Source organism: Otolemur garnettii, unplaced genomic scaffold, assembly GCF_000181295.1.
Source record: "Otolemur garnettii isolate 467f Iridium unplaced genomic scaffold, OtoGar3 scaffold00112, whole genome shotgun sequence".
Classification (NCBI taxonomy): domain Eukaryota; kingdom Metazoa; phylum Chordata; class Mammalia; order Primates; family Galagidae; genus Otolemur; species Otolemur garnettii.
The window spans coordinates 1704430-1724736 of NW_003852507.1; the positions used below are offsets into that span (position 1 = coordinate 1704430).

General features: G+C 49.7%; 2 protein-coding genes across 2 annotated transcripts in view; both read left to right on the plus strand.

Annotated features, from left to right (window-relative positions):
- PIGS (phosphatidylinositol glycan anchor biosynthesis class S) overlaps positions 1-10253 on the plus strand; it is a 17738-nt gene extending 7485 nt beyond the window's left edge. Inside the window, exons 5-12 of the mRNA XM_003797153.3 lie at positions 180-271; positions 2733-2940; positions 3215-3357; positions 5750-5864; positions 7013-7158; positions 8213-8313; positions 8902-9112; positions 9397-10253. Of these exons, the coding sequence (XP_003797201.1) occupies positions 180-271; positions 2733-2940; positions 3215-3357; positions 5750-5864; positions 7013-7158; positions 8213-8313; positions 8902-9112; positions 9397-9672 (1292 nt within the window). The 3' untranslated portion in view covers positions 9673-10253. The remainder of the gene's footprint in view (positions 1-179; positions 272-2732; positions 2941-3214; positions 3358-5749; positions 5865-7012; positions 7159-8212; positions 8314-8901; positions 9113-9396) is intronic.
- Positions 10254-11673: 1420 nt separating this feature from the next.
- UNC119 (unc-119 lipid binding chaperone) lies at positions 11674-17417 on the plus strand. The gene is made up of 5 exons (XM_003797155.3): positions 11674-12009; positions 15467-15580; positions 16057-16159; positions 16320-16492; positions 16749-17417. Exons 1-5 carry the CDS (start codon positions 11787-11789, stop codon positions 16859-16861), a joined length of 726 nt encoding a protein of 241 aa, XP_003797203.1. The 5' UTR covers positions 11674-11786; the 3' UTR covers positions 16862-17417.
- Positions 17418-20307: the final 2890 nt, after the last annotated feature.

Consider the following 20307-nt stretch of genomic DNA (forward strand, 5'->3'; position numbering starts at 1 on the left):
AAAAAAAAAAAACCCTCTCTGGAAAACCTGGGAATGAGGTACTGTGGATTTCAGCCTGGGCTACTGAGGGCCAAAGAGGGTCAGCTGAGTGTGAGTGGTGGGGTGATTTAGGCACTCAGTGGTGGCCAAGGGGAGATGGTGTATTTGCTCCTGGTGTTACCACTTGCTCTTGTCCCCAGAGGCAGAAGCCATGTTACCTGAGGCCCAGGAACAAGCGGAGGGCTCACTGACTGTGTACGTGATCTCTGAACACTCCTCACTTCTTCCCCAGGTAGGTTTAGCAGAGAGGCAGCGGCGGCCTTATCTTATCCCTTCAGCATATCCTCTCCTGGGTCATCTCCCTGCAATAATATTACCTATTTCTTCCATTCACTACAGAAAACTCTCCAAATCTTTAGAAAAAAAAATACTAATGGAGATTTATTCATTGACTTTGGATCTTTCTAAATCTAAGACTTAGATATGGTTAAAGTGCCAATGACCATTTAAAGTGGAAGAAAAGACTTGGTGCCTATAGCTCAGTGGTTAGGATGCCAGCCACATACACCTAAGCTGGTGGGTTCGAACCCAGCTCAGGCCTGCCAAACAATGCCAACTACAACCAAAAAAATAGCTGGGTGTTGTAGCGGGCGCCTGTAGTCCCAGCTACTCGGGAGGCTGAGGCAAGAGAATCGCTTAAGCCCAAGAGTTTGAGGTTGCTGTGAGCTGTGATGCCATGGCACTGTACTGAGGGTGGCATAGTGAGACTCTGTCTCAAAAAATAAAATAAAGTGGAAAAAAGTAGTGGAATTATAAAAAAGAAGCTGGTTTGAATGAGTTGTAAAATCTTGTAAATCCTCCTTACTCCTTTCTTCTCAACTTTTTCTGAAAGCATTCAGTGTCCCTTATCCCAGTTTTATTCTCCCTTTGGTTCTGTCACAGGTGACACATTAACTTGTTATGAGCAGAAGGTTAGGTGGGGGATATACTATATGCCATTTTCTTTTTATTTATTTATTTATTTTGGGAGATAGAGCCTTAAGCTCTGGGTAGTAGAGTGCTGGGTAGTAGAGTGCTGTGGCATCATAGCTCACAGCAACCTCCAACTCCTGGGCTTAAGTGATTCTCCTGCCTCCGCCTCCCAAATAGCTGGGACTACAGGTGCCCAACACAACGCCTGACTATTTTTTGGTTGCAGCCGTCATGGTTGTTTGGCAGGCCCGGGCTGGATTTGAACCCACCAGCTCAGGTGTGTGTGGCTGATGCCTTAGCCGCTTGAGCCGCAGGCACCGAGCCATATGTTATTTTCTTTTAAAACTTACAATGATATCTTTAAGTCTTATAAAAAGATAAAAGGAAATTTTAAAAAATGTATTAATTATTATGGGTATATAATACCTGTATTAATATGTATTCATAGGGTAAACGTGATGAATACATCACCTGTTCACCTGGTGATGTTTTGGAACTGGTATACAATGTGTATTAATAAAGTCAGGGTAATTGGTGCACAGTCATCTCAGGTATTTACTATTTCTTTATGTTAGGAACATTCTCATTCCACTCTTTTAGTTATTTTAAAGTATACCCTTACTTATTGTTGATTCTAGTTCCTTTTTTGTGCTGTCAAATATTCATTCTGTCTAACTATATTATTGTACTCATTAACCATCCCATCTTAACTACTCCCTCACTACCCTTCCCATCCTCTAAGAGGAAATTTTTTTTTTTTTTTTTTGAGACAGTCTCAAGCTGTCTCCCTGGGTAGAGTGCTGTGGTGTCACAGCTCACAGTAACCTCAAACTCTTGGGCTTAAGTGATTATCTTGCCTCAGCCTCCCAAGGAGCTGGGACTACAGATGCCTGTCACAATGTCTGGCTATTTTTGTTGTTGTTGCAGTTGTCATTGTTGTTTTAGCTGACCCGGGCCGGGTTCGAACCTGTCAGCCTGGGTGTGTATGGCCGTGGTCAGCGCCCTACCCACTGAGCTACAGGCACAGCCTAAAAGGAAATTTTAATGACCATCCATGTATCCACTCTCAGCTTATATATTGTTGGAATTCCTGTATATCTGCACGGTTATACTCCCTTTTAGCCCACAGTGACCATGTTTTGTATGTATCGTTTCTTGCTTTTTAAAAGTGTTCTCTCATATATCTCTGTAAACAATGTATTTAATTTTACATATTTTTGAATTTATATCAATGTTATAATCCTGTACATGTTCTTCTGCAACTTTTCTTGTGTTCAACATTTACATTTGAGAGAATCGTCCATGATAATACGTTTGATTGAATCTGTGTTTCATTGTATAAACATGCATATAATTGATCCATTCTGTTGCTGGTGGACATTTGGATTATTTCCAGTTTCCTACTGTTAGGAATAATGCTGTTGGGAACGTTCTTGTACTTGCCTCTTTGCTGTGTGTCATTTTCTTATGTCAAACTTCCAGTTTGTTTAATCTGCTTTTCTTGTTCAGCGTGCCATCTCTTAGTTTCCATTTCACCAGCCCCTGAAGATTTAGATGCTGCATGGACCTCTGTCTAGGAAAGAAAAGGAAATGACAATGAATGCAGACTTTTATATATACTCCTAGCTCAGAAATACTGAGTTAATAGCTCACTGTAAATCTAAAGAGAGCTGCCAGCCTGTTGGTCAGTGGCAAAGGCCACATTCTCAAAGATAGGAGCCAGAGTGCTTTTTGGCTTTCTTTACTGAGCCTGGTATTCTGTCCCTTGCTCACCTCCACAGGACATGATAAGCTACATTGGGCCCAAGAGGACAGCAGTTGTGCGGGGCACGATGCACCGGGAGGCCTTTAACATCATTGGCCGCCGCATAATCCAGGTAGCCCAGGCCATGTCTTTGACTGAAGATGTGCTTGCTGCTGCTCTGGCTGACCACCTTCCAGAGGACAAGTGGAGCTCTGACAAGAGGCGGCCTCTCAAGTCCAGCTTGGGTAGGTGCCAGGATGTGCCATAGGAAGACAGAGGAAATGAGTTATGTGGGGCGGGAGGGGAATCTGCTGGCAGAATCCTTACTCCTTTCTTTGGTCTCAACTTTTTCTTAAAGTGTTCAGTGTTCCCCATCCCAGTTTTATTCTCCCTTTGGTTCCATGGTGGCAACCAGTCCCATTCCAGAGGAGAAACAAGTTTAGCTCAGCCAGGGGCATGGGCTGCCCCTCTTTCTTGATCCACAGGGGCTGCTGACTCTCCTGACTACTGTTTCTATAGGCTATGAGATCACCTTCAGTTTACTCAACCCAGACCCCAAATCCCATGACATCCACTGGGACATTGAGGGGGCCGTCCGGCGCTATGTGCAGCCCTTCCTGAATGCCCTCAGTGTTGCTGGCAACTTCTCTGTGGACTCTCAGGTGAGACTGGGAGCAAGTTGAGGAGTCCTTTTCAAAGACCACATGTATGTAGTGTTTACAAGTATGGTCTGTTCTTTCACCCCTTAGAGCTTGCAGATTTGCTAGGAATTTCTTGTGTATATGTATGTATGTGAACGTTGTAAGAGCAGGTGCTGCGGTGTGTGTGTGTGTGTCTGTGTCTGTGTCCATTGAGGGCAGGGTCTGTTGTCTTTCTTTTTCCTCCTCAGCATCTAACTGAGGGAGTCGTGGCAGTATTTGTAAGCAAACCAACTTCCTTGTGGCTTCCTCTGAGACCTGTGCTCACGGGTTGTGGCTAGATGTTAATGCCTTCAACCATACTTAAACTTTTTTTTTTTTTTTTTGAGGCAGAGTCTCACTCTCTACCCTGGGTAGAGGGCATGTGTCATAGCTCATAGCAATTTCAAACTCTTGGGCTCAGGTGATCGTGCTGCCTCAGCCTCCCAAGTAGCTGGGATTACAGGTGCCTGCCACAATGCCCAGATAGTTTTTCTATTTTTAGTAGAGATGGGGTCTTGCTCTTGCTCAGAGCTGGTCTCCAACTTCTGAGCTCAAGCAGTCTACATGCCTCAGCCTCCCAGAGTGCTAGGATTATAGGCATGAGTCACCACACCTGGCCAGGAACTTTTTTTTTTAATTTTTTGAGACAGAGCCTCAAGCTGTCCCCTAGGTAGAGTGCTGTGGCATCACAGCTCACAGCAACCTCCAACTCCTGGGTTCAAGTGAGTTTCCTGCCTCCACCTCCCAAGTAGCTGGGACCACAGGCACCTGCCACAACGCCTGGCTATTTTTTGGTTGCAGCCATGATTGTTGTTTGGTGGCCCGGGCTGGATTCAAACCCGCTACCTTAGGTGTATGTGGCTGGAACCTTAGCCACTTGAGGCACAGGTGCTGAGCCAAACTTATTTTTTTTTAAAAAAGCTTCCTAGTCTGGCTGTGGTGGCTCACACCTATAATCCTAGCACTCTAGGAGGTTGAGGCAGGATGATTGCTTGCACTCAGGAGTTGGAGACCAACCTAAGCAAGAGCGAGGCTCCATCTCTACTAACAATAAAAAAATTATTTTATTTGGTTGTAGTTGGCATTTTATTACAGGTGGCTCACACATGTAATCCCACTACTTTGGGAGGCTGAGGTGGATCAATCGTCTGAGCTCATAGTTTGAGACCAGCTCTGAGCCAGAGCTAAAAATAGCCCAGTGTTGTGGTGGGTGCCTGTAGTCCCAGCTACTGAGGAGGCTGAGGCAAGGGGATCACTTGAGCCCAAGAGTTTGAGGTTGGTTTGAGCTATGAGGCCACAGCACTTTACCGAGGGTGACAAAGTGAGACTCTGTCTCAAAAAATAAATAGAAAAATTAGCAGGGTGTTGTGATGGATACCTAGAGTCCCAGCTACTTAGGAGGCTGAAGTAGGAGGATTGCTTGAGGTTGCTGTGAGGTAGGCTGATGCCACAGCACTCTAGCCTGGGTAACAGAGTGAGACTCTATACCCCTCCCCCCCAAAAAAAACCCCAAAAAACAACAAACAATGAAAAGAAAAGAAAATAGGGGTGGTGCCTCTGGGCCAGTGAGTAGGGCACCGGCCCCATATACTGAGGGTGGCGGGTTCGAACCCGGCCCCTGGCCAAACTGCAACAACAACAAAAATAGCCAGGCATTGTGGTGGGTGCCTATAGTCCTAGCTACTCGGGAGGCTGAGGAAAGAGAATCATGTAAGTCCAGGAGTTGGCGATTGCCGTAAGCTGTGTGACGCCACGGCACTCTACTGAGGACAATAAAGTGAGACTCTGTCTCTACCAAAAAAAAAAAAAAAAGGAAGAAAGAAAAAGAAAATGGCTCGGCGCCTGTGGCTTAAGTGGCTAAGGCGCCAGTCACATACACCTGAGCTAGTGGGTTCGAATCCAGCCTGGGCCCCCCAAACAACAGGAGTTGGAGGTTGCTATGAGCCATGATGCCATGGCACTCTACCCAGGGTGACAACTTGAGGCTCTGTTTCGAAAAAAAAAAGGAGAAAAGAAAAGAAAAAACTTCCTGAGATATTACATACAGTAGCAACAAAGATGTGAAGAATGTAGCTTTCTGTATCATGCTGTGTCCTTGGAGGGAAAACTTGTGGGAGAAATTTTTATGAGGTAGTGGGAGTAATTGCCTCTGAATAACTGTCCATTTGCTCTTGCAGACACTGTATCAAACTGTTCCTTGTTTCCCTCTTTGATTAGACTCTTAGGAAACCTAGCAGTGGTTTTCTAAGCATGTATTTAGTATATTAACTTTACTTTTGGCTTCACTGCTTTTTTTTTCTCCTACAAGTATTTTCTCTTAGCCCTGATTGTCCCTTCATAAGGCACCTCAAAATAACCTCCTCTCTCTTTGCAGATCCTTTACTATGCAATGTTGGGGGTAAACCCCCGCTTTGACCCAGCTTCCTCAAGCTACTACTTGGACATGCACAGCCTCCCTCATGTCATCAACCCTGTGGAGTCCCGACTAGGTGAGTTCCTGAGGCTGGGGTCTTTCTGCCAGGCCAGGTAGGGTCCCTGAAGGCTCAGTCTAGGGTTGGAGGCAGGTTGTATATAATGATGGTTCCCAGGCTGGGTTGGAGATTTAGGCTCCTTTTTCTTGATACTCTATTGACTCCATCTTCACACCCATTGTATCCACAAGCATTTATTAAACATGATTCCCCGCACTTTTTACAAACAGATGACTAGGCTGGGTCTCTCCTTGAAAGCCATCCAGGAAAGATATGACCACACACATAGGAAAAACAACAGCAAAAGTACATGAAGGCAGACTTTGAATTGATGGTTCTGCTGATTGAGGTTGAAGAACTTTAAAACCAGGATTATAGATTTTCGTTTTGGGTATAGAATGTAGGAAGAGTAGGTGTGACCAAGAACTATAAAACAGGCAAGCCAGAGTGAGTATACCATGAACTGTGGAATTTCAGACACCAGAGGAAGGCCAGTGGGTACCAAGGGTTATGAGAGGGGTAACATGTGAGGCCTTGGCAAATTCCTCTTCTGTTCATTCATTCATTGGCTGAGGGACTGCCTTGGGGCAGTGCTGAGTATAGGGATAGAAGGGCAGTTTAGGCAAAGAGAACTATGAGCTTAGATGTAGAAGGGTAAGAGAATATAGACACTCAGGAAGCTCAGAGTAGGTTAGGGTTTAGTATGACTGAAATGTGAATGAGTGACCAAAGATGAGTCTGTCAAGGGAGGCAGGTGTCAGATCATAAAGGACTGCGTTAAGGAGTTCGACTTTTAGCCTGCTAAGAATGGCCATTGACAGATAGTAAGCAGGGAATTAATAGGAGGTCAGATTTATACTTGTGCATAAAATTGTCTATAGTAAGATGGGTGTACTGTGGCAGTGACAAAGAGAATTATCTTTGATAGTCAAGGGGGATCTTTTTAGATAGGGGGAGAGTTCAGGGGCTTTTGGGGGCTAAAGACTATATTCTGTCTGCATTGCACATCTCTGGAGAACACTCAGAAACCCAGGACTGGATTGTATCCCAGTGAATCTCAGCTGGGGAACTTGAGGCCCAGAGTGAGTGACCAGCAAGTTAGAGGCCGACCTGGAATTAAGGTCTATGTCCAACATGTTCTGCCTTCCATTGTCTTTATGCCACAGGATCCAGTGCTGCCTCTCTGTACCCTGTGCTCAACTTTCTACTCTACGTGCCTGAGCTTGCCCACTCCCCCCTGTACATTCAAGACAAGGATGGGGCTCCAGTGGCTACCAACGCTTTCCACAGTCCCCGCTGGGGTGGCATTATGGTAATAGTCACTCTATGCAGACCCCAGAGCCCAGTTTCTGGGACAGACACATGTTCCTTGAAACTGTTGCATCTATTTTTCTTATGGAGTCCTCCATGGCCCAGCCTGTGGGAGGGGCAGGCACCAGGGAGGTGAGGGGAGGTGAACACACAGACCCCTCTTCTGCTAGTCCCACTCTTTTTTATTTCTGTGAATGTTTTCTATGCTTTGACCCTTTTGTACTTAACCAATGCACTTAAGACGATTCTGTGGGAGTTGAGCACGGTGGCTTATGCCTAGCACTCTAGGATGCTGGGATGGGTGAATTGCTTGATCTCAGGAGTTTGAGATGAACCTGAAAAAAGAGAAGACCCCATCTCTTCTAAAATAGAGAAAGTAGCCCAGTGTTATGGGCTAGTAGTCCTAACTACTTGGGAGGCTGAGGCAGGAGGATCACTTGAGCCCAAGAGTTTGAGGTTGCTGCAAGCTATGATGATGCCACAACACTCTATTCAGGGTAACAGTGAGACTCTGTCTTACAGACAGAGAAAAAAAATTACTGTTTTGTGTCCATCTTAGATCTTATCCTTATTTGTGGGAGTGCTGCAAGGTCAGGAACCTTATCTCCCCTGTTAGACTGGTATTTTTTTTATGGGAGGAACTTTACAATGGAATTTTTTTTTTGAGACAGAGTCTCACTTTATCACCCTTGGTAGAGTGCCGTGGCGTTGTAGTTCATAGAAACCTCATACTCTTGGGCTCAAGCAATTCTCTTGTCTCTACCTGCCAAAGTGCTAGGATTATAGGCGTGAGCCACCGTGCCCAGCTACAGTGGGATTTTTTTTTTTTAAAAAGTCTGATTTAAAGGACTTTTGATGGAGTAATTGGGATAATTTATTTAAATCTCTTCCTAGTAGGTACTCAGAAAAATATTAGCTTTACCACTGGGTTCACAGTTTCTAAAGAGCAGAGAATATGTCAATGGCTTCTTTTTCTCTTGTGGCCTCCATGTACCTAAGGCAGAGCTCTGCACAGTCCTGTTATGATGCTATGGCAACTTCATTCCTCCTTTTAGGTATATAATGTTGACTCCAAAGTCTATAATGGCTCAGAGCTGCCAGTGAGAGTCGAGGTGAACATGGTACGAGTGATGGAGGTGTTCCTCGCTCAGCTGCGGTAAGGTCCTGGAGGATCCACTTGGGGGCATGGCTGCCGAGAATCTGGCCATAGTGTCCATTGGTTAATAGAGGGAGGTTGCTGAGCAGAATGAAATCTCTCCTGGTTGGGACACTTTGGCTGTGCCAAGAGCCCCAGGGAAAACAAGACAGCTTTGTAAGGATCCCATCATCCTTCTCCTAAGAAGGACTAGTAGCTGACTACTTGTTTTGAGAAAAATAGGTCCATGAATGTTAGGTCCATGGGGTATGATGAGAAGTGCCTAGAGAGGGTAGAGAGGTAAGGATTAAACAAAATTGGTTTTACCAGAAATGTTTTAGCCATGGAAGCCTTTTTCCAACAAGATCTTGGAAGTCTAATATAAAAATAGGTGAAAACAGAAACGTTCTGGTTGAAGCAGGGTTTGGGGCTTTGGATTGTTTAGTATTATCATTCACCACCTAAGACCCTGAGGGACTTCCTCGCCACCCCTATGGTTCTAGGGGAGATTGAAAATCACTGGCTTACAACAAACATTCTAGGAATCTTAGCCATCGTATCCCACCTTCTGGTTCAGCCACCTTGATCTTAACTTCACTGTCCCTACAGGTTACTCTTTGGGATTGCTCAGCCCCATGTGCCTCCGAAATGCTTGCTTTCAGGGCCTAAGAGTGAAGGGCTAATGACCTGGGAGCTAGACCGGCTGCTCTGGGCTCGGTCAGTGGAGAACTTGGCCACAGCCACCACCACCCTCACTTCCCTGGCCCAGCTTCTGGGCAAGATCAGCAACATTGTCATCAAGGATGATGTGGCATCTGAGGTAAGTTGAGTAGGGGGTGGATTCTGCAGCCTGGGATTAGAGTTGCCAGGCTGTGATGAAACCAGAGAGCCAGGTGAGGTCCAGAGTGCCTTAAGGCACCTCCTTAAGTGCCCCAAGCTGCTTCTAAACAGCAGTGCTAGCTTTCCAGCAGAAGTCCAAATGAGAGTTTCATAATCCTTTTAGATTGACCTCCAAATATCCTGGGTGAAGTATAGTAGGTGCTCAGCATCCTTCCCACCAATGCCTCGGACTTATTTGTAACCCCTATCCTTTCCCTTTCCTAGGTGTATGGGGCTGTAGCTGCAATCCAGAAGGCAGCAGAGGAATTGGCCTCTGGGCACCTTGCATCTGCTTTTGTTGCCAGCCAGGAAGCTGTGACATCCTCTGAGCGTGCTTTTTTTGACCCCTCGCTCCTCCACCTCCTCTATTTCCCTGATGACCAGAAGTTTGCCATCTACATCCCTCTCTTCCTGCCTATGGCTGTGCCCATCCTTCTCTCCCTGATCAAGATCTTCCTGGAGACCCGAAAGTCCTGGAAAAAGCCTGAGAAGATAGACTGAGCAGGAGAGCATGTCAGCAGGAAGCGTTCCTTTCTGGTCAAGGTGGGAAGTGTTAGATTGAGAGGCACATCCTTGGGGCCTGCCAGGAATGACTGACTTATCTCCAGTCTCCTCTGTTGGCTTTTCAGCAGCCAAAGTACAATACTCCAAGATGGGTTCACCCTTCCTTTACTTCCCATTCTCCTGGTTCAAGTCCAGACCCTGACCCCCAGGAGCCTAAAAAAGCATATCATCTGGGTCTCCATATCAGGCTTGAACTTGAAAGCCCCTGCACATCTACCTTTGGGGCAGGGGCAGCTTGTGCTTTTGCCTATTTCTCAATATAGCACACTCCTGCACTGAGAGGGAACATTAGGGGAAAGCCTTGGGTTGGATTCTAGCCTCCTCCCTCTACTCTTCTCTCTTTTTTTTAATGTTAAGAGACATGATCTTACTCTGTTGCCCAGGCTAGAGTGTAGTGGCATGATCATAGCTCACTGCAGCTTGAACTCCTGGTTCACTAATCCTCCAGCCTTAGGCTGCTGCATAGTGGGGACAACAGGGGTGCACCACCACACCGAGCTAACTTAAAAAAAATTTTTTTTGTAGGGTGGCGCCTGTGGCTCAAAGGAGTAGGGCGCCAGCCCCATATGCCAGAGGTGGAGGGTTCAAACCCAGACCCGGCAAAAAACTGAAGAAAAAAAAATTTTTATTTTGTAGCGATTAGATCTCACTGTGTTGCCCAGGCTAGTCTTGAACTCCTGGCCTCAAGCAATCCTCCTGCCTTGGCCTCCCAAAGTGCTGGGGTTATAGGAGTGAGCCCTGTGGTTGGCCCAGGCTTCTCTTTTAACCCCTGGGGTAAGAGCCCTAGCACTGCTAAGGGGCTAGGCATAGGTCACCACTGGGACCTTCTACCTTACTTCCCTCTCTCTAGGCTTTTGCCTTTGGGGTACAGCCTGCCTGGATGGAGTCCAGGAGGCAGCAGCTTAAAACCTGGTGTTTGTATGTGTGGCAGAGTTTCTGGAAAGCTCCATACTTGGAATCAAGCAGTCCTGAATTCAAATCCTTGCTTTTGTGCAATTGTTTGGGGAGCTTTGGATAAACTGCTTAATCTCTGAGCCTCAGTTTTTCATTTGTTCGAATGGCACTGATGATACACTCCTTTACATAAGGGTGGTTGTGAAGATTAAATGTAATAAACGTATGAAAGTGTCTGATGTGTATTAGACTGTTAATAAACATTAGATGAATATGAAGTGTGAGCATAACTCATTCTTTCTTCATTCATTTGCAAGTAATAGTTTCCTGGTATCTGTCCTATGCTCACAGGTCCACCTTGCTTCCAGGTGGCCATGTGTCCTTCCTACATCTTTAACCTCTAGGGCCCTGAAATAACTAGACACCTGGGCTTTTGTCCGTGGGAATGTCCTGGGTTGCCTAAGGCTGTTAGCATCTGCTTCTGTCCTTTTAGCCGGGGTTCTGTGAGAGAATAGCTTGTACTAGTGAAAGCTCTGAGATACTAACTTATTCATCAGATCAAAGAAAGAATGTGTCCTAAGCCCTAGGTGCTGGGGTACTATCAAGAACAAAATAGACAAGATCTCTGCCCTCAACTAGCTGATCTTTCAGGGGGAAGAGTCAGTGAACAAATAGAAATAATTTCACCTAATGTATTATAAAGAAAAACCAGGCCACCCAGTTAGTGACCAGAGATAAGTACTTTAGGCAAGTGTGAGGGAGGGCTTTTGAGCAGACTACATTTGAACTGAAACTAAGAGAGAAGAGACCATCTGGGAAAGCCCTTGAGGCTGGAACTCGCTTGAGGGAGGCAGAGAGGAATGTTGGAACACTACCTCAGGATCCCCTATAGTACTGAAAAGTATCCAGAAAAGATGAATGGAGCCCAGGGATAGCTCTGGCATCCGCCTGCCGCGCGCTGCGCCCGCGGCCTTTTGGCCGGGGTGGGCCGGGTGGTGGGCGCGGCCGGCGCCGGGCCCTCCCCGGGGGCGGGGCCGGACCGGGGCGGTACCTGGCGCCCTGGAGGGAGGCGGGGCTGAGGACGCTCCCCCTTCCCCCGGCTGCAGCCGGCTCAGGCATCCGCGGCGGCAGCAGAAGCGCCGCGGCCCCGCGAGGCCATGAAGGTGAAGAAGGGCGGCGGCGGCGGGGCCGGGACGGGGGCGGAGCCCGCTCCTGGGCCCTCGGGCCCGAATGTGGATCCCACGCCGGAGCCGCAGGCAGAATCCGAATCGGGGTCCGAGTCGGAGTCTGAGGCAGGCCCGGGGCCCAGGTCGGGGCCGCTGCAGAGGAAGCAGCCGATCGGGCCGGAGGACGTGCTGGGGCTGCAGCGGATCACGGGTGGTGAGCACCGGCGAGGGAGCGCCGCCCGCGGGCTGGAGAGAGAAGCCTCGAGGGGGCCCTCACCGCGCGCCGAGTCCGGGCCCCCGCCCCCTTTCCCGCCTCCCCTCCCCCACCCGGCTCCCCCTCGCCTGAGTCCCCTACTCGCCCCTCTGCCTCCAAGCCTGAGATCGTATGTCCTCCTCCCCTGATCCTCCTGTGCACCTCTTCCCTCCTTTTAGAGATTTATTTCCACCCCACTCCTTTTTGAGGGGCCCATCCCCTTTTCCCATAGTGGAGGTGGGGCCGCTGCTGCAACTGTAACCGTTTTCCCCCGGAGTCTTCAGAGCCCTCCAAGGCAGTCCGGGCGCTGATGAAGAAGGAGCTGGGGGCAGGCTGTCCTCACCCCAGACGCTGGCGGCTAAGTGGAGGCTGAGTTACTTAGGAGGCATTAAGGGTCTTCAAGTCTCTCTAACCATTAAAACCCTCATCCTGATCCCGCAGGAGGACTTGGGGCCATTTTTCTCCTCAAGAAATGAACAGCTTCACTGTGCTGGCTGTGGTCCTGTGGTGGGAGTGGTTGAATAGCCCTCTAAACCTGGGCCAGGGCTTGTCCTCTTCTGGGGGCTCTCTTATCAAGGGAGACCTGGTCTCCACTGTGATTAAGTTTCTGAGCTGGATTGACTGAGTTGGAGTCATAGCTTTGCCATACAACTGGCTGTGTGACCTTGGGCAAGTAACCTCAACTCTCTGAGCATGTTTCATTTGTAAAATGGGAATAATGACACCTATTTCATAAGGTTATTGTGAAAATAAGTCTTCCGATTTTGTATAGTGCCTGGCGAGCTCTGTATATAGATCTCTTTTATTAGTGGCCATTTCAGACTCCACAGGGCTCCTCATGGCTGCTGCCTGGGCATTCTGAGCAGGGGAGGAGGTCATCATGAGCAGGGAAAGGGCCAGGAGGCTTCACAGCAGAGGCTGTGTCTGAGCTTCCAACAGGAAGTATCTGGAGAGATAGTGGCCCTCCACCTTGGACTCAGTCATCAGCAGCCTGCCCTGGGTCCTTTTGAGAGAGCAACGCTTGGGAGCCTTCTCTGTGGGGTTGGAGGACAGGCTTTGGAGTAGACCTGAGCTCTGGTGCTACAGAAGCATCAGAGTCCAGGGCTGCCAAACAGAGCTATGGTGAGAACCATGATGGCAGGCCTGAACCTGTGCACTTGGGTCCCTGGGGGCCCAGCTCCTCCCTCCTCTCTGAGCTAAGCGACAGCCATTCTTATCTGGGCCCCCAGAGCACTGAACTCTTTTGCCCACGCAGGCATTGGTAGAAGAAGGAGGCCTGACCAGGCTGATGTTGGGGCCAGCTGGGCTGCAATTTTGTAATAGCAAAAGTTTTTCTCTAGGGCAGAACTTCCTCAGAGGAAGTCCAGAGGTCAGACTGAGTGGGTCCTGGTAACTTTGGGGTTTATTTTGTACCTAGAGGGAGCTTCCAGCCCATGTACCACCTTGTGACAATTTGGAGGAAATTCACAGCCCTTAGACAGGGAGCATCTGTGGGGGATGACTAGGGGAAGGGGCCTCATAGGAGCCCCTTTCTATGCAGGAGCTGAGAATAGGACATTCTGCTTTGGGATCCCTTGCCTAGTCTCTTCTGACCCTAATCACACAAGTCTGAGGTTTGCTGTCCCAGGATTACCAGGCCCTGAATCCAGCTTAGAAAGCTATTTGTGGCTGGGAGGAATAGAGTGGTTGTGTACTGAGCCCTTGGCCACTCTGCCCCGTATTCTGGCCTGACCCTGGATCCAGGGCCTCACCCTTTGCAGAAAAGAGAGCGTGATCGTGGTACTCTGAGCCACAGGCATCCCCTGTTCCTCACCTCTAGGGACAGAGGGATTGATAGAGTTTGCAGTAGAAGAGACTGAGGTCAGACTGCAGGAAGTTGTTCCCAAATGAGGGGAGAGGCTCCAAAAGTTGGAGAATGGGGAAAGAAGAGAGGGCCTTTGAGGGTGCGGGGAGTTTTGCAACTAGGATCCTGCTTCCAACTCTGCCATTTTCTCTCCCTATCCTCTGAACCTTCTTTCTATATCTTTGTGCAAGTGCTTATTTTCTGTGAAAATACAGGTATACAGGTCAAGGTAGGGGCTGCCCACTTCTGATCCCATTCCTTTTCCCCTGTGTGCTATGGTAGATAGATCAAGACTCAGGTCCCTTCCCCTTCCCCAAGCCTTATATAGGCCCTGCTGGGCCCCAGGGTGCCAGTTGGCTGCCAGGAGGGCTTCCTGGAGGGGGCTGCCATAGGCTGGGGAAGAGAGAATGACTTTATATTCACTTCCTGTTCCTGCCCTAGAGGAATAGGAGGTGACTGAAGGACCTGGCAGGTAATGTCCAGGCCTCTGTGGGGGACCAGGGGAGGATGTGATTCCGTACTGGCTGACACTATATGCTCCTTCCTATTTGTTGCTAGGGCTTCCCTGAGCACTTGCAGTTACTACTGCAAGAGCATTGAGGGTTAGAGCAGGTCCACAGTTCTTGGTTCCCCTTCTGGGCCTGAAACTCCCCTTTCCTGCATCCACACCCTCTGCTGCACTTGCCACACCCTCTTCCTGGCCTAGCCTGTGCTCTTCTCTGTGGGGGTCAGGGGTGATTTCAATGCCAATGGTGGCTCAGAGCTGGGGCTGGATACATGACCTCTGAGGGGGTTCCCTCTATTTGCTAGGACTTCTTTCCTTTTGGAGACCAACAAAAGATAGGAGCAAAGTTGGCTGCCCCCACCCACTCCCATATCCCAGGCTCTGGGCTTGAGTCAGCAGAGCTCTGGCTAAGCTGCTTAAGGGAGCTGGGCTCGCATAAGCCGCGTACAGAGAGAGGAGGGGGCTTGGTGGGTGAGGAGGGACATAGAAAAGGTTGTTCACCTGCCCTAGCACTGCACAAGTCAGGGAAAGTTCCTTCCACATCAGCTTTGCCTGATACATCTGGACATAGTGCCACAAACAGCCTTGGGTGGGGGTCGGGGATATTCTCCTGAGAAGGATTGTGTTTCTCCCAAGGAGAGCTGTGTCTCCCCCTTAAGAGTGAAGTTCCTTACCTTTGGCAGGGCTTTATCTTCCATCTCATGGTGGGGGCTCCCACCAGACTGGAGACCCATTTGGCCCAAAGGCAACCAGCCAGCTTTGGCAGAGCACAGGCTGGGACAAGTACCCTCAAATCCAAGGTGGGAGGGAAAGTTGGGGGAGATGGCTGTCCTCTACCCTTCTCTGCCTGTCCTTCTTTTACCCCCAGAGATCCCTGGAATGGGACTGTTCATCCCCCATTAGATCACCATACATCTCTTTCACACTGTAAAGGCTCCCCCAGGGCAGGACTGGGTTCTCCCTTTCTGGAGGGATCAGAGAAAGTGGAAGCTAGTCTGGGGTCACACAAAAGCTAAGCAAGCAGCAGGGGCTTTGGGTCTCTTCCTTGCTCAGCTGCCTGTCTCCCCTAGACTACCTCTGCTCCCCTGAGGAGAATATCTACAAGATTGACTTCGTCAGGTTTAAGATTCGGGACATGGACTCAGGCACTGTCCTCTTTGAAATCAAGAAACCCCCAGCCTCAGGTGAGTGGGCTGAGTGGGCCATTGACAAGGGGAGATTGGCAGGAACTATGGAGTGGGCTGCCCAGGGACTCCCTGGGCCACAGAGGAGTCAAGCAGAGCTGGGGCTTGGCCCTGAGCTTCCTCAGTCCGCAGGCAAGGTCTGCTATTCCTTCCCATCTGTTCTGGGGTTAGACATGTTGGGAGGGCTATCCTGCCTCTTTGGTCTCTGCTACTTTGCCCTCTGCAGGCCGCCCTGGGAACTTCAGTCCCCCAGGCCCTAAGCTTCTGTGCATTCTGTGGCCCTGGGAACCTCAGTGACTTGCTGATCCAGAACCCCCAGGTGTCACCAGTTGGCCAATGGTCTGAACCCTCAATATGCACTAGAATCTCCTGGGGAGTTCTAAAAATTCAGACAGATGGGGGTCCTGGAGTGGAACCCTGGGTGGGCAAGGGCCTCTGCCTGAAGCCCACTGAGCCCCAGCTGGGGTACATTGCAGAGCGGTTGCCCATCAACCGGCGGGACCTGGACCCCAATGCTGGGCGCTTTGTCCGCTACCAGTTCACACCTGCCTTCCTCCGCCTGAGGCAGGTGGGAGCCACGTGAGTCACAGGACTGGGGTGAGGGCTGAGGGTGAGGAGAGGGAGGGAGTGAGCCCTTCCCGAGATCCTCCTGGGCTTCTCCTAAGGGTGGTCCATCCTGAGCTTCGCTGACCTGCTTACTTCAAGGCCAGACTCATGCTGCCCTCTCCCCCTTGCTTAGGGTGGAGTTCACGGTGGGAGACAAGCCTGTCAACAACTTCCGTATGATCGAGAGGCACTATTTCCGCAACCAGCTGCTCAAAAGCTTTGACTTCCATTTCGGCTTCTGCATCCCCAGCAGCAAGAACACCTGCGAGCACATCTACGACTTCCCCCCTCTCTCTGAGGAGCTGAGTGCGTGGGCAGGGTGTAGGGGGCTGGGGGAAGGGGGACCCTGTGGAGACTCGGCTGTGGGAGGGAGGGGTGCCTATGGGGCTGACCCCCTTTCCTACCATTCTGGGTCTCTTTTGCGTCTGACACCATTCCCATGTCATGTATAGGGGAACTCTCAGAAGTGGTTCAGCTGTCCCCGTCCCCAATCCTAAAGCCTCTGCTGTGGCCTGGCTCAGACTCCTGACCTTTGCCTGGCCTGGCTGGGCTTCTCTTGCAGTCAGCGAGATGATCCGTCACCCATACGAAACACAGTCTGACAGCTTCTACTTCGTGGATGATCAGCTGGTGATGCACAATAAAGCAGACTATTCCTACAGTGGGACACCCTGACCCCCTCAAACCATCTCCTACCCCAGGAGGCTCTAGTCCTGGGCCCTGAGCTATGACCTCCCCAACACTCACCTCTGAGCCCCAAGTCTTCTGCTTGGGGAGTGCTCCTGGTACCTTGGACCCAAAGTCAATGTTGGGAAGAAGGGTGCCTGGTGTCCCTAGTCCAAGCCCGTGAAGCCCGTGGGGCCTGGCATATAGGGTGAGTGGTAGGGGGGCTGTTTGCCTCCATGTCCATGAAGGCCTGTGAGAGGAGCAGCCAGGTCATCTGGACAGCTTAGCTGGGCTCTCTTGGGCCCCAGATTGAGAATAGTGTTCCCCTATCCAGGCTGTGACTAGGACAGGGCAGGGATCCACTCCCTTTCCTCTGCCCACCACCTTCAGGCCACTTAGAGTTGTCAATTTACAAAGATCCATGGTGCCCTGGCCCCAGCCCCAGCCTCCTCCCTTAGGGCCAAGACACTGCCTGAGGTAGGGAGGGACTGGCCCTGACTGCAGCCTGTGGTAGGAGCTGGACCAACTGTACATAGTTTTCAATAAACTTTCTCCTTTTCTGTTCTCCGGTGTGGGTGGCCTGTATGTGTTGGGGGGGGGGGGTCATCAGGGGCATATAGGCAGTATTGTGCTCAAGGAAGATTTTTTACTAAAAATCTTCCCCACTTCCCGGTGCCCTCTGACCCCTGACATCTCCTCTCCCCTGCTTCTCTGTACTCTGATAGCATGCTCACTGTCTAGTTAGCATTTAGGACATGATGGAGCTGGAAAGGGTTTTTTTCTGTGATGAAGAAGGAGACCCAGGCCCTGAGAGGGGAAGATTTGACTCAAAGTCATAGCCAATCCTAGCAGAGCAGAAGCTGAAACAGCCCCTCAATGCTAGGGTGAAGGGAAGGTAGCCATGCTTTACCCTACCTTCCTTGATCCCCAAAGGCCACTAGGACCACTAGGTGTGCTTTTAGCCTTCAGCAGAGAAGGTGAGAGAGATTTAGAAAGGCCTGGAGCCACCTCCTTGCCTTCAGCTGCCTGGGGCCCCCTTTGTCTGGCCAGTCCTGCACATAACACTGCCTTCTGCCTCTACCCCAAACCCCAGATCCAGAAGAGGGGGCCGTTTAATAGAGGAAATTCTGGAACTGAGGCAGAGAGCTCACTTCAGGGTGCATACCCTACTGTTCCAGGCCCTCCTTCAGACTTGCCTGGTGCCCACTTGCCCTCTGAGCTGAGGAGCTCTGGCCCCAGGAGGCCCAAAAGTGCTGGCATTCAGCTTGGCTCACTGGAGCCTTTGCTGGGAGCTAGGATTTGCACTGAACCTGGGAATTCTAAAATGAGTGAGACACAGGGAACAAATATTTGTCCCTAGAACAAAAGGGGCAGCACCTATAGGGAGCAAGAATCAGACTGTTTTCAGAAGAGGCAGCATTGGAACAAGTGCTGTGACCAGAAGAGATGTGGGAGAGTGGGTGGGCACAGGGAACAGCATAAGCAAAAGCTTAGAGGCGGCTCGGTGCCTGTAGCTTAGTGAGTAGGGCACCAGCCACATACACCGAGGCTGGTGGGTTCGAACTCAGCCCAGGCCTGCTAAACAACAATGATAACCTCAACCAAAAAATAGCCGGGCATTGTGGCAGGTGTCTGTAGTCCCAGCTACTCAGGAGGCTGAGGCAAGAGAATCGCTTAAGGGGTGGTGCCTATGGCTCAAGGAGTAGGTCGCCAGCCCCAAATACCAGAGGTGGTGGGTTCAAACCTGGCCCCAGCCAAAAAAAAACCTGAAAAAAAAAAAAAGAGAATCACTTAAGCCGAAGTTTGAGGTTGCTGTAAGCTGTGACACCATGGCATTCTACCAAGGGTGACATAATAAGACTCTGTCTCAAAGAAAAATAAAAAGCTTAGAGGAAAGATTTATCAGGTGTGTTCAAGGGTGAATATTTATGATGTGAAAGGAAGATAGATTGGCAGAGCCTCAGGAGCTGGGGCTTCTTTGAGAAAAGTGGGGGAGCCCTTGAGGAGGATTAAGCAGGCATGACCTGGTCAGATTACCTCTGGCTGCTGAGTGAAAGATGGATTGGAAAGAATGAGAATGATAATCATAGCCAAGATTTACTGTGTGCCAGGCCTTGGGCTGGGTGCTTTGTGTGTGTTCACTCATAAAATACTCTCAGTCATTACTGAGGAAGACACTAATATTATGAGTGTTTTACAGAAAATGTAGGGCCAGAGAGGTTAACTTGCCCAGCCAACATTGCACAGCTACTAAGCGGCAGAGCCAGGATTTGAATCCAGGCAGTCTGGCTCCATGCACTACCTCACTAGAGAGGCAGGGGGCAGTAGGAGGCTGTTGCAGGAATTTGGGTGAGAGAAAAAGAGAACCTGAATTAGGTCAGTGTCTACAGAGATGGAGAAAAATAGGTAAAGTTGAGATTATTAAGAGGAGGGCGGTGTCTGTGGCTCAGTGAGTAGGGCGCCAGCCCCATATACCCAGGGTGGTGGGTTCAAACTCGGCCCTGGCCAAACTGCAACAAAAAATAGCTGGGCGTCGTGGCGGGCGCCTGTAGTCCCAGCTACTCAGGAGGCTGAGGCAAGAGAATCACCGAAGCTCAAGAGCTGGATGTTGCTGTGAGCTGTGATGTCACAGCACTCTACCAAGGGCAATAAAGTGAGACTCTGTTTCTAAAAAAAAAAAGAGATTATTAAGAGGTGAAATCCCCAGGATAAGTGGCTTATTGGATGAGTGGGTTGGAGAGAGGGAGGAGTCAAAATTGCATGACTGGTTTGTGGCCTGGGTGTTGGGATACATAGGGGTGCATAGGGGTGCCATAGGTTTAGGAACCCAGGTTGAATCAGTGGGACCTAGTGGGAGCTGATGAGTTCAGGCTGAGACATGCTGTGATGTGGTACAGATATCCTGGAAGAAATGACCAGAAGACAGGAAATTTGGATCCTGAGACCAGGAAGGGAATAGGGGCTAGAGATTGTGATTGTTGGAGGCCGTTGGTCAGAAGGTGATTTCCGAAGCTGTGGTGGTGGCTGAGATTATAGGGTCCTCGATGGGCACTATGAGCAGGGGGCAGGAATGCCAAATGTCCTGCAATTGTTGAGACTCTCCCAAAGAATGCTAATAGTCCCCTAGGGAAGCTAGCATTGGAGACCAGGGCAGAGGAGAGGAACCAGTGATGGAGACAGGAGGAGCCTCCAGGGAGGTGGAGGTTATTTCGGAACAGGCTGTGTTAGGAGCTAAGGGAAGAAATAATTTCATATGAAGCAAGGTCAAGAACTGTCAGTTGCCACAAAGGTGAGGAAGGAGCATGTGGAAAAGAATGTGTCTCTGGGGGGATTAGTTTGCAGATGAGGCTATATAGGCCTACAAGTACAGAGGGGTTTTGTTGTTATAGTTTGTGGGTTACAAGTCTGTAGAGAGGTTATACTGAGGAAGAGGGGTCTATAGTGGTGTCAGGAAG